Source organism: Amblyomma mixtum, chromosome 1 (assembly GCF_055824585.1).
Source record: "Amblyomma mixtum isolate Tamu chromosome 1, ASM5582458v1, whole genome shotgun sequence".
Taxonomy (NCBI): domain Eukaryota; kingdom Metazoa; phylum Arthropoda; class Arachnida; order Ixodida; family Ixodidae; genus Amblyomma; species Amblyomma mixtum.
The window spans coordinates 148,257,552-148,271,957 of record NC_143012.1 but is presented as its reverse complement, the minus strand read 5'-3'; the positions used below and the strand labels follow the sequence as shown (position 1 = coordinate 148,271,957).

Genomic DNA, 14,406 nt, shown 5'->3' with positions numbered 1-14,406 from the left:
TGACTCTTTCTATTTCGGCCTTCGCTCGTGCTTTGATGACCGTGCGCTTGAAGAATGGCTCGCACCCTTGGCAAATCTTGCAATGGGCGTCTAGGTGCCCACCGCTTTTGTTGCGCACCTTCTGGCGGTGCTCAAGCAGTCTCTCGTTCAGGCACCAGCCGGTTTGCCCAATATAGACGCTCCCACACTTCAAAGGTATCTCATAGACGACACATGTAGCACACTGAGTAAACGTATCAACATGTCTTACAGGGCAAATCTTTTTCTTCTATTTTGCTAGCAAGGTACAAACTTGTGATAGTTTGCACGGGGCTGAAAAGACGAGATTAACATTGTTTCTTTTTGCAACCTTCTTTAAGTTATGGGACAGCTTGTGGAGATATGGGATTACGGCCAGGGGAGGCCGTTTAGCCTGCTCAGGCTTGCCTGCGTCTTTGCCTCGAACTTTTTCCTTCTGTAGGCGCGGGTCTCAGAAACACTACGCACCAGTGCTGGTGAGTAGCCAGCACCGTAAAGACGTTGGACTTGTTTCGCAACGCTGCTCTGCATCGTATGGGCACAGCTTTTCGTGAGCGCTGCCTGGATGGCGGATGAAACAATGCCTCGCTTGATCAATTTCGAGTGTGCGCTGTCATGCGGAAGAAGTCCCTTCTTAGAGCGAGGGTTATACGTCCAACAGAGGTGATTTTCTTCAAAGCTAGACAGCAGGTCCAAAAACTGTACAGCCTTGCCACTCTGGAGGTTCGCACGTAAAATTGAGTCCCCCAGAGTGGGATTTGAAAAGGGCGACAATCTCACTTGTAACACGGTCTGCAAAACCAGGCGGGCAGCTTTTGAGGACAATCAGGAAATCATCCACGTACCGGTAGACCAAATGGACCACAGTACTCGGGAGATCCTGGCTAATGCGCTTATAGGCGGCGGCCAGGTAGATGTCGCAGAAGACTGGCGCGATTGACGACCCGATGCAAATGCCATTCTTTTGCACGAAGTACTGACCACTGTGCTGAACAACTGTAGTTTCAAGATAGAACTCTAGAAGGCGAAGGAAATTGTCACTGCTCACACCCGAGCTGTTCTGAAAGCGCACTTCACCCGATTTTTGAATCACATCGCGCACAGCTGCGTACAGGCCACTATGCAGAACGGAATAAAACAGGTCTTCTACGTCGATAGTGAAGCCAGTCATAGCGTCTGTTCTGCCTTTCAGTCGCTGTATCGCCTCTGACGAGCTCCTTACCAGAAAAGGGTCATCTATAGGCAGGCCGTTCAAGTGGCGTTGTAGGTATGCACCGACTTCAGCTTGCCACGTACCCTTTTCCGAGATGATGGTCCTCAGAGGGCAGTCGGGCTTATGTGTTTTGCCCGTGAAGAAGACTTCCAAGAAAGGGTTTCGTGTCTTCTCAGCCAATGATCGGATTCTATCGAGATGAAAACTCGTCAGTAGACTTAAAGCAATTGCTTTCTGTCTACTGGGCCGGAGCTGGACCTTCTTGAAGTTCTTCTCAAGCGCTACCACAGCCTTCTCCTGGAACAAGTGGTCAGGAAAGATGACAAATCCGCCTTCTTTGTCGCTTTGTAGTGCCACAAGGTTTCCCTCCTTGAGGCGCTTGGCGATGGACACTATGGGAGGTTTAGCCTGCGTGAGCGAGGCCCCACAGCGGCGTAGCACATCTACACCGTCCCCAATGGCACGCGTCTTGCCTTGCTCCGGAACTTTTTGTGCCATCTGCCGCACCATTGCCAGGAGCTGGTACTTATTTGAAGGTGGTTGAAAGCTGAATTTGGGTCCCTTCTGTAGGACCTTCAAGTCCTCAGACGAGATGCAAGCACCTCCGAGAACGGTGACGTTAGTCGTAGGCGGCTTCTTTTCCTTCGTCCTCACTGGAAGGTACGGACGAGACTGGTGCCATAAGAATTCAGTCGACTGTGCTGCGAGCTTTTTGTACTCATCGTACCTGCAGCTCGAACCGTTCGAATGTGGCCTCTCAAGCACTAGTACTCCGAGCCAATCATGGAAGAGACGCACTTGCCTCCAGAGCTCTGACTTCAAAATCTTACACATACGTCAAGCATGCCCCCAATACGGCTCCACAGGTCCGAACAACAACTGTACTTCAAACGGTACAATTTTCCTTTTGAGATGGAAGGAGAGGATCCTGGCCTTGCAAGTAGATGTCGCGATAAGATTCAAGGCTGAACTCCATGTACGCGAAAACTCACGCGAACGCGACAGCGGCAAGCGACGAGCGGCACCGTCGCGCGAAGCGAAATACCTGTGTCGCTTGTCGTGTCGCTCGGATCTGCACTCACAGAAAATTTCGCTCGTCGCCCGGAAGTTGCCAACGCGATTAGCCAATAGCAGCTAATCTGGCAGCGAACGTCACTACCGAGCTCTGGCAAAGATGGCGCTGGCTCTGGCCGGGAATCTTGCTTCACCACCGATTCATCGTTGTCGCTACGCTGTGCCCCACGTTCACGGCGAACTAAATGCTCACGAAGCTTTCGCTTTTTCTGAACTTGCGTCAACCACAAAATTTTAGCGATAAAACACCCCAGATTTTCAGATTGCTTGTGTTTACTGTGCTGCTAGGCTTAGCGAGTATGCGCCGTTTGAGGTCAGAAATCGCGCGAGGTTCAAACAGGTGTGCGCCCCACGTTCAGGCAACATGCCGGCGCCCGTGACAATAACATAAAATGACATGCAATGACATACAATGACAAAGCTCTAAACACGTTTTATTTGACATTTTTCTGCCCAAAATTTTAATCCTTGCAAATAATGTGACTCTTGTTATAAACGCAAACAGCTTTGCGGTGTATTATGCCAGCAACACTGATCGTCGTCTCCATTTCGCGTTCGCGTTGGCGCTATGCATGGAGCTTGGCCGGTGGGCGAAGGAGCGACAGCCAGCCGTCGTCGCCGCGCCGCCTCGTCGCGTCGCTTACTTTTTCGCGTACATGGAGCTCAGTCTTCACGCAGGTTATGGCGGCATCTTGCTTGCTCGAGGTAGATAGAAAAGAGCCCCATGTAGAAGAAATCTGATGAACTAAAGTGGCTGTTTGGGCTTGTTGGTCCATAGACTCTGTATGGCTTCCAGCATTTGACACAGCTTTCGCGTAGCGTTCTTTTTTGTTGTATTGTCTCTTTGACTCTGCTTTGCTTCGACTTTTACACAGTTTTGCGGTATTGTTTTGTTTTGGCTTTTGTTCTTTGTTTCTGCCAATTGCATCACGATGAGTGGACAGCAGTAGACGGTAATTCATTCTTTTGTTACTCGTTTTTTTGTTTTTTTTGCTCATACTGGTCATTTAGCCCGCCATGCAGTTTTTAGGCACCGGGGTGACGTTGCGTCGCCTTGATGTGCTGTTACTTCCATGTTGTGTGCAATGATGTTTCAGTGTTAGACAGATTTCCCCGTCCTGTTGTGTTCGTGTCTCCTTTGTCTTTGTTGTTTTCGCGCCGTCCGAACTACTTTCAAGATTTCCCGCGCCTGCTGCTTTATCTGGTCACGTGGGTCTTGGATGGCATTATAAAAGCTGCTCGTTCCTTTGAATAAATGTGTTGGTAGTCAGCGCCAGTCCTGTCCACTTCTTCGTTTGTCCTTGTCTTTTCGCGCGGCATTTTTTATCCTTTTCTATGTTTGTGCAATTTATCGACATCGCCGGAAGTAGTTTATAATATACGGAGCAGAGGGATAGGACAGGAAAACATTTAATGTCCAACAGACAGAGGAGTAGCCAGAGGGCTACCCGCCTAGACGACGGCCGAAAGGTCTTGACTCTCGGCGGCGGCTTCGGCCAGTCGGACGAGTTGTAGCTGTATAAACACGAAAGACCAATGGGAGACCTTACTACTGAGCTCCGACCCGGCGACAGAGAAAAGGGGTATTTTTTTCCTTTCATATAGGCATCAGGAGCAGGATAGGCTATGGTATCGTGTGCCCACTTTGCTTGACGTACTATGGCGCAAGTCAAATGTAGATATTAAGGCTGTATCAAAATAAAGTTGAAATATTTCATCATCATCATCATCACCATCATCATCATCAGCCTGACTCCGCCCACTGCAGACCTCTGTGCTGTCTGCATATTTGCAATTTATTTCACGATATGCTTGCAAATTTGTATTGATTCCAATCTATTGTCAATCGCGCGTGCGAAACGCACCGCATTTACTATACATTTAAGTCTTTGCAGATGTTGCTTACATCTGTGTACCTACATATACCGTCTTTTTTCTTATGGTCGGCTCCGAGGATTGTTTCTTGACCGTGTGGTGGTGCACATGGCGCCCTATTCGCTCGGAGCCCGTGTGGCATGGGGAAAACCGTTGGCATCGCAACTTCTGCCGATGCCTGGGTGTCCCGCAATGCGGCTGGGACCGGCCGGACCTCGTGCCTTGGTTACTTTATGTAGGTTCGGCACGTTTCGTTTTTACGTCTTCTTGAAAGTATATGTCACCAGTGCGTGCGGACGGCTGGTGGTCTCTTTATGGCCTTGTTTTCATATCTATTTATTTCGCTTAATCTGTGTATGGAAAACTTTACAGTCCATGGCGCTTTTTCTATATATAGGCATATATATAGCACAGGTACCATCTCGGACAAACACCACTACAGGAAGTTTCCAGTTTTAAATACCTGGGTGTAACATTAACTAACAATCTGTCCTGGAATTCACATGTGGAAAATATCTGTTCGTCCGCCTTTCGCAAACTCTATTTTTTAAGAAATAAACTTTCCAAAGCTCCCCCTCAGGTTAAACTTCTCGCGTTTAACTCACTAATCAGGCCTAAGCTCGAATATGCATGCGTGGTGTGGGATCCTTATACTAATACTAATATTAAGAAAATTGAAAGAATCCAAAGAAAAGCCATAAGATTTATTTATTCTAAATTTTCACCTTTTGATTCTCCGTCTGAGCTAATGAAATCTAACCGTATCCAACCTCTTGAGGTAAGAAGAAAAAATATTCGACGAGAATTTCTTTCCTTGCTCATAAATAACAAACTGGCTCTTCATCCTGCACCCTATTTATCGTTTTTAGCTACACGCATCACACGTCACCATCATCCCGGTTCACTTACCCCGTACTTTGCTAGAACTGACACTTAAATTTTCCTTTTTCCCGCGTACCATCAGTGAGTGGAATTCTCTGACATGATAAAATGTAAGCGCATAGTCATCCTGCATGCCTTTTTTTATTTTTATTTTTAGTTTTTCTTTCTATTTTACTTGTTATTTCTTTTTATTTTACTTGCTACCCGTGTATCTGTGTTATCTTGTTCTGCTTGGATCTGTAAGATGATCTGCAGTATGAAATAAATAAATAAAATAAATAAAATAACACTATTCCTACTGTAAATTCCTTGATATATAACATTTCCATATAAAGTCGCGTTTACTGCAGACGTAAGCTGTCCATTGCCAGGAGACGGGGTAAGAACCCTTGTCAAGTTGCTTCTGCTGTAGCGTTTTGCTACTGCCGTTGTATTTCTTTCTGTAGTGAAAGAAATGATAAATAAAAATGGAATTGAATAAATTCAATTGAAGATCATCGCTTGTCAGCAGATTATGGAGAACAATTTGGAACGAAATATGAGGTATTGAAGCAACGGGAAGAGAGGAAGAATTTCTTCATTCATTTCATAGGAGGGCACCGGCATTTCTCGTTAGGGCCGTCTTAGAAATCATTTGCACATTGTGGATTTTAGGTATAGGTGAAAAAGTCTCCACAAACTATAGGCACTGTTCCAAGAGAACTTGCACAACGAAGCTGAGAAATAACTGTCACGCTTTTTCCTGTTAAGGAAGCGGAAGTATACGGCTGTAAGGTGTAATTTTTGTGCGCCGTTTTTTTTTTCATTCTTTCATCGATTGCGCTGTTTCTCCGCATTACTGCGACAATTTTGCGTTTGTAGCTGAGTGACACTATAGACGTGCTGTTCAGTTCGCTTTGCATGCGCAAAAAGGAGCACGGATAACTTCGCGTGTAATCGATCGTGGCGTGGTTATTTCATTTGTTTACTTATTTTTTTCTTAGCTTTCTTGTTTAAGGAAGTAAAGTGTCAAGAACAAAAGCTGCATCCTTGAACTGAACGGGGTCCGCGACCCACTACATTTTATGCGAAGGCAACAGCGTGATGCAAAATCAGATACATAATTGAATTTTTACTCGCATCGGTGAAAAAGTAAATAAGGACGGAGAACTGGGCGAGTTGGTGGGGATTCATGGTTTAAACTGCGGGAAAAAACGAGGCCACAGCGGGATAAAGTACACGGCACAGGCGCCTGTGTCGTGTATTTTCTTCCTCTGTGTCCTCGTTTCTTCGCGCAGTTTAAACCATAAAAAAAGTAAGTAACGAATACACAGAAAGCAGCGGACAGTTACAGAAAACAGAATTCACATCTCCAACATTCTCGCAAACAAGCTTTGAATATCTAAAAATTGTAAGATACTGTTGTGGAAATATTGGATGTAATCGTCCATTCTTCTAGAGTGTAACAAAATCTTCTTTTTAAAGAGTTTCCATCCATCGTGTAGAGCAGTTAAGTCTGCCGTAGAAAACCATCGGAAAACGCGAGAATAGCAAGAAATGTACATTACTGCTGTCGGGTGGCCCGCGAATATATTGTTTATACTCAACACTTAGATGATATAAAAAATTGCATTCATAAACTGTTTGCCGCTCAGAAATCCTCCTGGTTGGGTAAGGACGCTGACAGTGTCCGTGTCTTACCTAGCGAACAAACGAACTGCATATGAAGAACAAAGCAAAAAAATAAAACCACCGAATACACACGTTCAAGATACAGCCCTTATTTCAAACTAAAGGCTCACTCGGTCAGGACAATAAAAAACTCAATGAACGTTAAAAAGCATTCATTCTGTCAAAGCGACCAGAAATGCGCGTTAAGATTCAAATCTTGTAATGAGATCCTTAATCCTGGTCAAAATATTCGGTGTTTGGTAGTCTGGACTTTGGTCACTGTAATTTTTTTAAGTTTCGAAACTGTAATTTATCGTTCAAATTTAAAATTCTGATTCATTAATATGCCCGCCCGTTCAGAATTTTCTCGGTGTGTTCTCGTTGTCGTATGCATGTAGGTCGTAAGCCAGTGCTTGTAAAGATGGTGTAGCGTCAATATTCCTTATTAGTCTTGGAAAAACTGTGTATTATCACAATTTTTAACCCCTCTTGGGCTTTTCTTTTGCGATCATCTCTACTTTCATCGCATATATGTCAAAACTGAGTCATTTAATTCACCTGCATTACTTAGAGAAATTAAGCTTTGGAATGATCTTCCTGACGACACAGTCCTTTTTCTGATCCTGAAGAGTTTAAAAAGCACATATGTATGCATTCATCTCTTTAGTATTGCTCTAAATGTTGTGGTACGGTTTCAGTTGCTCTAAATATTGTTTTCTGACATACCACTGTTTCAGTTGTACTCGGTTGCCACAATTTCGTACGCGCGTTTCGTTTTTTTTTGTCTGTGTTCTATGCTGTCGCATTGAAATGTTACTTTTACTCTGGAGTGAATCAATTTTGTGTTCCTTTCCTGTGTTTTCCTTGTACCGCATGTGTTGTATAGTTATTCTGATTTATTATTTCTGCATATTCATTTTAATTGATATGCGGCCAAAGCCTCTCTCTCACATGCAAAAGTGCTAATTTCGTTCACTTCCTCATTTGTAATCCAAACTAGTACTGTGAGATTAACTTGAGTCTATCTATATATAGAGAGAGTCAATAATAAATAATACCTTCTATACCTTGCGAAACAATCCTTAGGACTCGTATCGGCCGGCAATTGCTGAAATCATTTTTGTGCTACCTCTGTGAGAAACACTTACTCGGGCCATGTGGAGCTCACCCGGCAACAGCCTGTCACTTGGCAGGTCTCTTGGACGACAGTTTGGAACGAATATGAGACAATGAAGCAAATGGGAAAGAGGAATAACTTCTTGATTCGTTCCGGCATTCTCTGACACTCTAGTGACTGGAAGCAGCGGCATTTTTATTTATTTATTTATACAAAATACCCCTAAAGGCCCTCGAGAGGGTATTACATAGGGGGGGGGGGGGGGGGGGGGATGTATAGGCAACTGATCAAAATGAAACAAAACCACAAATAAAACACTTAGCATGACATAAATAACCAAAATAATCAGAAGTATGGCAGCGCTGCAAAGAATGAAAATTTTTACAGTATTGAAATTATACAAACAGAAAACTAGTGCAAGAATCATTTTAGTAACATACCCTGCAAAAAAGGAAGCCATGAACAAATAAATTGACAATGTACGCTAAGAGTTAAGCAGTAGTTATTGAAGATATAAGATTAAAATATTTATCAGGATCAGTGGTGGTTGCGATATGTGAAGGCAGAGTGTTCCAGTCAGATATTGTGCGTGGTAAGAATGAGTGTGCATAGTTGAAAGGCCTAACTTTAATGCTACATTATTTCATCTCTTTCGACTTTTTCGTATAGTCTGTAACTCTCAACCACATAGTATGTACTTGTCCCGGAGAATTTGCGGGGTCTTCAATGAAGAACGCGTAGATCTCGACCTATTATAAAGCTTGTCTCACACGCATAAAAATGATAAAACTGGACACGAAATGACTCTAGAAATTGAATGTCATCACTTTCAAGCCGTTTAGACCTCTTTTCACGTAGAAAAAAGGAGATGGACAATTGTACCAATGACTTCTTTAAAAACCTGAAATAATAAAATGATAATAATAATATTTATTGCCACTTGACTATAATAGGTGAAGGCTCAGGCCCGTCAAAGCCAACAAGAAACTCGAGGGACTGGGCACGGTGTACTTTAAAAGTACAGTCTTTGTCAGAAGTAACCAGGCTGCACGGTTTGCTTCTCAGTGGCATAGTAAAGCTTATTATGCCAGCCCTCAAGCTCTAAATCTCTGTATTGTAAGGAGAACCCCTGCCCTCACCTTCAAAGAAGTTTTTGATCTTTAGAGAAGACGTGAGGGGCCTACTATACGAATGACAAGCAAACCATGCAGCCTGGTTACTTTTGACAAACACTGTACATATACTTAAATCGGGCCCGGCAGTTGCGGCAAAGACGACAAAGGTAGCAATAGCTACATCGGTGAACAACACTAATCGTTACAACACAATAGCTCGAGCCAGAAATAAAAAAAAGGTTAAAAAAAATCAGTATCGCGACCATAAACGATAGAATAAGAGGAAGCAGCACTGAAAAATATTAACCAATATTTTAAAGCATAGCTTCACTATAAACACAAAGATATCAAAAGATGGCTTTGAAGGGCACCTGGCAGAACCGTTAAAGATTTCAATTACTTAAGCACACCGCCTTGCTTTCCCGTACCTAGTTAGACTCCGTGGTACAGCCGGCCATATCTTTAGCTAGCGTGCGCGACGGCCGCTTTTTCTGTGCTCCTGCGCTTTGCGATGAAGCAAACTTGCGAAAAGCTCAATATTCAGCACGGACTTAGTAAGCCTGTGCTTGAATTTTATACTTTCGCAAGTTTACAATGCCACCTTCGAAGGCTACAAACTATGTCGTTTAATAATCCAGCTACGCTTCACGCCGTTGAGCCCTAGTCCTTTTCGGCACAGTGCAAATTTTGTGGCCAGAAGGCAAACTTATACCATATGGTGTGGGCTTGTCAGGCAAATAACAAACAGCATTGACATAAAGCAGCCAACGCGGGAGGGCTGGGAGGCGGCCCTGTCCAGCTCGGACCTCGAGGAACAACGATCCCTCGTCGCCAGAGCACGGGCAGTGGCTTTTACGAAAGGCGTCCCGGACTAGGGGCCCGATCAGCATTCCCTTAAGCTAAGTCATTGTGGCTTTAAATAAACGTTTTCATCATCATCATCCGTGTGATGTGCACACCAAACTGTCGAGGGATTTTTTGGAACGTGGCGTGTCGGCAGTGGTGCGTCGGACAGCGGAGCGCCGTGCGTGCCAGCCCAGTGTTGCGCGTGTGCGCGTGCCTATGGTGTGTGCGAGGCAGGCACGAGGAGCGGAGAGCTGACTTGTCAGTAAACCGAGATGTAAAGGAAGACACCACAGCACAGATCTGGTCATTCAAGCGTGGAAGTGGCAGCTGTCGGACGTTGGGTCCGTGCTGCCAGTGACTTCCCTTGAATCATCGACGCACGACCATTGAGTTTCATTCAAGCGTGGAGGTGGCAGCCGTCGGACGTTGGGACCGTGCTGCCGGAAACTTCACTTGGATCAACGACGCAGGCCTACTGCGTCCCTTTCGAGTTCGGAAGTGGCAGCAGATGGATTGAGGATCCCTGCTGCTGGAGCGGCCTTGCGTCGCGTGGTCAACGGACACGACAGAAGGTTTTCTCAAAATGTAAAAAAAAAGGCGTCCGCTTGCACAAACTCTTCTAATGACAGTGCGTTAATAAAATGGCTGAATGTTTTTATAAGGCAGAACATATCTTGCTGGTGCGTATGATATAGAGGTTATCTTCACTTTTATTTAGTAAGAGAATTTGCACAAACCGCCGATCTGAAAAGGCCCCACGATGCGGCCGTGCTAAAGCAATGCAAATGAAAAAAACCTCTGTTAGAGGAGCAACCAAGGCGTAGCCATGTTTCATTTCATGAAGGTCCCTTTTATCAACGGATAAGAGAGAAGCATAGCTACCTCGACTCGAGGATCCTGGATGTATAGTTAAGAAGCTCATGTTTTACAGGCGAATCTTAAAACTACGGCTTGTAGCAGCGCTTGCTTCTCGAAGCGAAAGAAATGCGATAGCAAGTGCATTTTAATATGCCCGTGCTGATGGCCCACGTGTGGAAGAGCACGTGACCTTAATGTGCTGCCAAAGTCAGCGACAGATGTTTAGCAGGTTCCTGAGCATGACGGGGACAGTCTTCCATATCTGTTGGTAAATGAGGGTAATGGCGCGTTGTTTCCACCACAGCGGTGAGCCTGTCTCCTCGTCCTTTCTGTCACCGAGGGTGCAGAAGCGCAACATACTCGTATACGTCGTCTACCTGTAAAACAACGAACGGACTAAGCAGGACGACTAACCGGGCCAACGGCATTGGCGTCATCTCTTCCTGATCTCATTTTCCATCCCTATTTTTAATGGACCCGCCGCGGTGGCTCAGTGGTTATGGTGCTCGGCTGCTGACCCGAAAGACGCGGGTTCGATCCCGGCCGCGGCGGTCGTATTTCGATGAGGCAAAATTCTGGAGGCCCGTGTACTGTGCGATGTCAGTGCACGTTGAAGAACCCCAGGTGGTCGAAATTTCCGGAGCCCTTCACTACGGCGTCTCTCATAGCCTGAGTCGCTTTGGGACGTTAAACCCCATAAACCAACCAACCTATTTTTAATGTGCTACCGCCTTAACAAGCGCCGCAGGCCCAAACTGACAGCAGCCTCAAGGTATGTGGTCCAGTTCTTTCTTTTTTTTAGTGTTGCCTATCGTTAAAATACACGATGCACTAAAAACGTATTTTAGATGCCGATACTCCGTACTTTCGTTTTTGACAAGCGATACCTAATACCGATACGCAGGAAGTATCGAAACATAGTACGAGGATGTGGTGTGGGTATCTTCGATACTGCCCATGCTTGTCTCACAGCAATGGTAGCGCTTAAGCAGCAATGTTCGCAGCGCTTCTTTAACCGACCAGCCGCCGTTCCGCGACTACCTTCGGCCCAAGAGCTGGCGGGAGCCGCAAGGGACATCGCGCTCTTAAAAGCGAGTGACCAAAAAAAGATAGAACAACCATAGCGACACGGCATGCTGTGCCGGCGGCTTCAGTGCTAGCTCCACTATGTCCAGGCAAGAAACGCGTCGAGAGGGCTAGGGAGAGAGGGCTGCTCGGACGCCGCCAGAGTCATTTTTTTTTTGTTTTTTTTCTATAGAGCGCCTGACCAACGACTCGTCAGAGCCGCAGAGCGAATAAGAAAAGCTATTCCTTCTTTTCTTGCCTTCACTGTATGGATGCCTCGTTACATGTTACAGCCAATCACTAAAGACTGCCCGCGTATTGAACTCACAATTCGCAGCCCCCCGAGCCCGTTGAGTCTCAGTCGCGAATTTTTTTTTTTTCAACAGCGGTCGTCCTTTGCGCTTTTTTTTCCAGTTCATTTGGTTGTGACGTTTTGCCAAACTATCCCTACGCCGCGACAAGTGGCCCACATTGCCGGTTCATCATCAAGCATACTGCTTATTGTGTTGCAGTTTCCTAACCTGGTATTAGTGAGGTGCTTTTCGTTGGAGGTGTGTGCGTTGACCTCATTCTGGGCGGATGCGCGTGCCATGAAGTGTTTTAAGTAAGGCCGAAGTGTTTTTGAGGATAACATGGAAGATCATACTTATTTGCAATTGCAGGTTGGTGCCATTTCTATCGACTTTTTACGCGATGTGCTATTACGCTAAAGCCTCGTTTTCGTGAGCTATCACGAAGGAAAATAACGCGAACAGCGCGGCACATACGCGCTCCGCTGTTCGAATTTATTTCCATGACGCTTTTACCTGGGTTGTAAGAAAAAGACGTTACAGTCGTCCTAGAATGCATCACGGACAACGCTAGCATCTTTTTGCTACCACCGAAGTTAAAGCGTGACCGCCGCGGTGGCTCAGTGGTTACGGCGCTCGGCTGCTGACCCGAAAGACGCGGGTTCCATCCCGGCCGCGGCGGCCGAATTTCGATGGAGGCGAAATTCCAGAGGCGCGTGCACTATGCGAGGTCAATGCACGTTAAAGAACCCCGGGTGGTCTAAATTTCCGAAGCCGTTTTCTACGGCGTCCCTCATAGCCTTAGTCGCTTTGGGACGTTAAACCTTCATAAAAAAAAAGCGTGTTTAAAATCAATGCGAACAGCGGAGCGCTTAGGCTCCGTTCTGTTCGCGTATCTTTCCATCGTGATAGTACTCGATAACTTCGCGTTCATTTTTTTTCTTGGAGATTTTTGTGAGGAAAAAAAAACTAGTTCGCAGCAGCATTGACAGCGGTCAGAATGCACATTCGTAACAGCACAACTCCGGCTGGGCTTCAGTTGCCGTAATTGCCCAGCTCTTGTGTATAATTCGTCGGTAGAAGTGCTACCATCAGTGCCGTCGCTGTCGGCCAAGTGTTCTCGTGCGGCCTTCGTTCTTACTGCAGCTTGCATGAGGGCAGCAAAGCATGGAACTGGTTACTTATTGGGACGGAAAATTGCAGTGTTAAGCGGCCATTGTTGGAATAACTTCGAGGTCATTTGGCCACCGTTACCTCGGCGTAATGATTCTGTGCGGATATGTTTACGTGTCTTCCTTTCCGTCTTCTCTTTCTGTACGGCAACTGATATGAGCTTTCCACAGCATGCTTTGGCGTGTGGGTTCTCGGTTGTCGGATTTATCTGCCTTTCGTTCAATAAAGCTCGTTCAAAGGAATTCGGGCTTGTTCAATGCATTAGGGAGCGGCATTCAACTCCGTAGGCATGCCTTTCCCAACCGCTCCTATGAGGAGATTAAAAAAGGGCGGGGGGGGGGGGGGGGGGGTTCACGGTTTCACGGTCAGTTTTCACACATGGGTTTTTCACGGCCGGTCTAGAGGGGAGCCAAAAGAGGCGCTGTGGGAGCAGGCTTCCCATCGAGACCGGCCGTGATGTTGGTTGGGTGTTGGTCTAGATCCTCGTCAGACCATTCGTTAGTGTCTATCAGAATGCGCATCTCAGCTGCGGGTATTCCCATGAATGCATAAAAATTTTTTGCAGTCCTTATTCCATTAGTCCTTCCTCGAGTTTTCTCCATGTTCAGTGCTCTCCATGTTCAGTCCTACCAGCGCCATCACCAGTTTTTCTTTCAGTGCTACGGGTCTCGGTGTCTTCATAAAATGCACCTATATCGGATGATGTGTATTAGATAAATACACGCATGACAAAACGAGTAATTTAATCAAAATGAGAAATAGTTTAGCGCGAGAAACTTGGGAGCTGTTCGCCCGCTGGGAGCAGGAAGCTAATTTCGACGAAGTCTTGGATGGCGGCTCAGAGCGCTCCTACCGATTCACTGTTCCTGAAAAGACGACCACATATGGGGACACTGTCCGTATTCCTCGACTTCCAGTAGCACTTACGCTGCAGGAGTTGCCAGTTTGTTAAAAACTGCTCAAAAGATAGATGTGTATTATTATGTACACTGTGACGAGATGGCGTTCGCAAATCTCACGCGAAATCATGCAGCACAGGTCTCACCCAATTTAGCGTATTACGTTTGCACTATTTTTCTACGTTTGCACTATTAAAACTATGAAGTTATATGTTCACGGCACTTGCCCTTGCGTGCATATTTTATTTACCTTTAAAAACATTGAGAGCAGCCTCGCCGCCAGCACTGAACTGCCTGCACTGGTGGCAGCTGGCCGACGACCAAGTACGGT

The 14,406-nt window shown here is 45.8% G+C and overlaps 1 protein-coding gene across 1 annotated transcript; it reads right to left on the bottom strand.

The window, feature by feature from the left end:
• Positions 1 to 697: 697 nt before the first annotated feature.
• LOC149367915 (uncharacterized) lies at positions 698 to 2,065 on the bottom strand. The gene has a single exon (XM_089575407.1). It carries the CDS (start codon positions 2,063 to 2,065, stop codon positions 698 to 700), a length of 1,368 nt encoding a protein of 455 aa, XP_089431533.1.
• Positions 2,066 to 14,406: the final 12,341 nt, after the last annotated feature.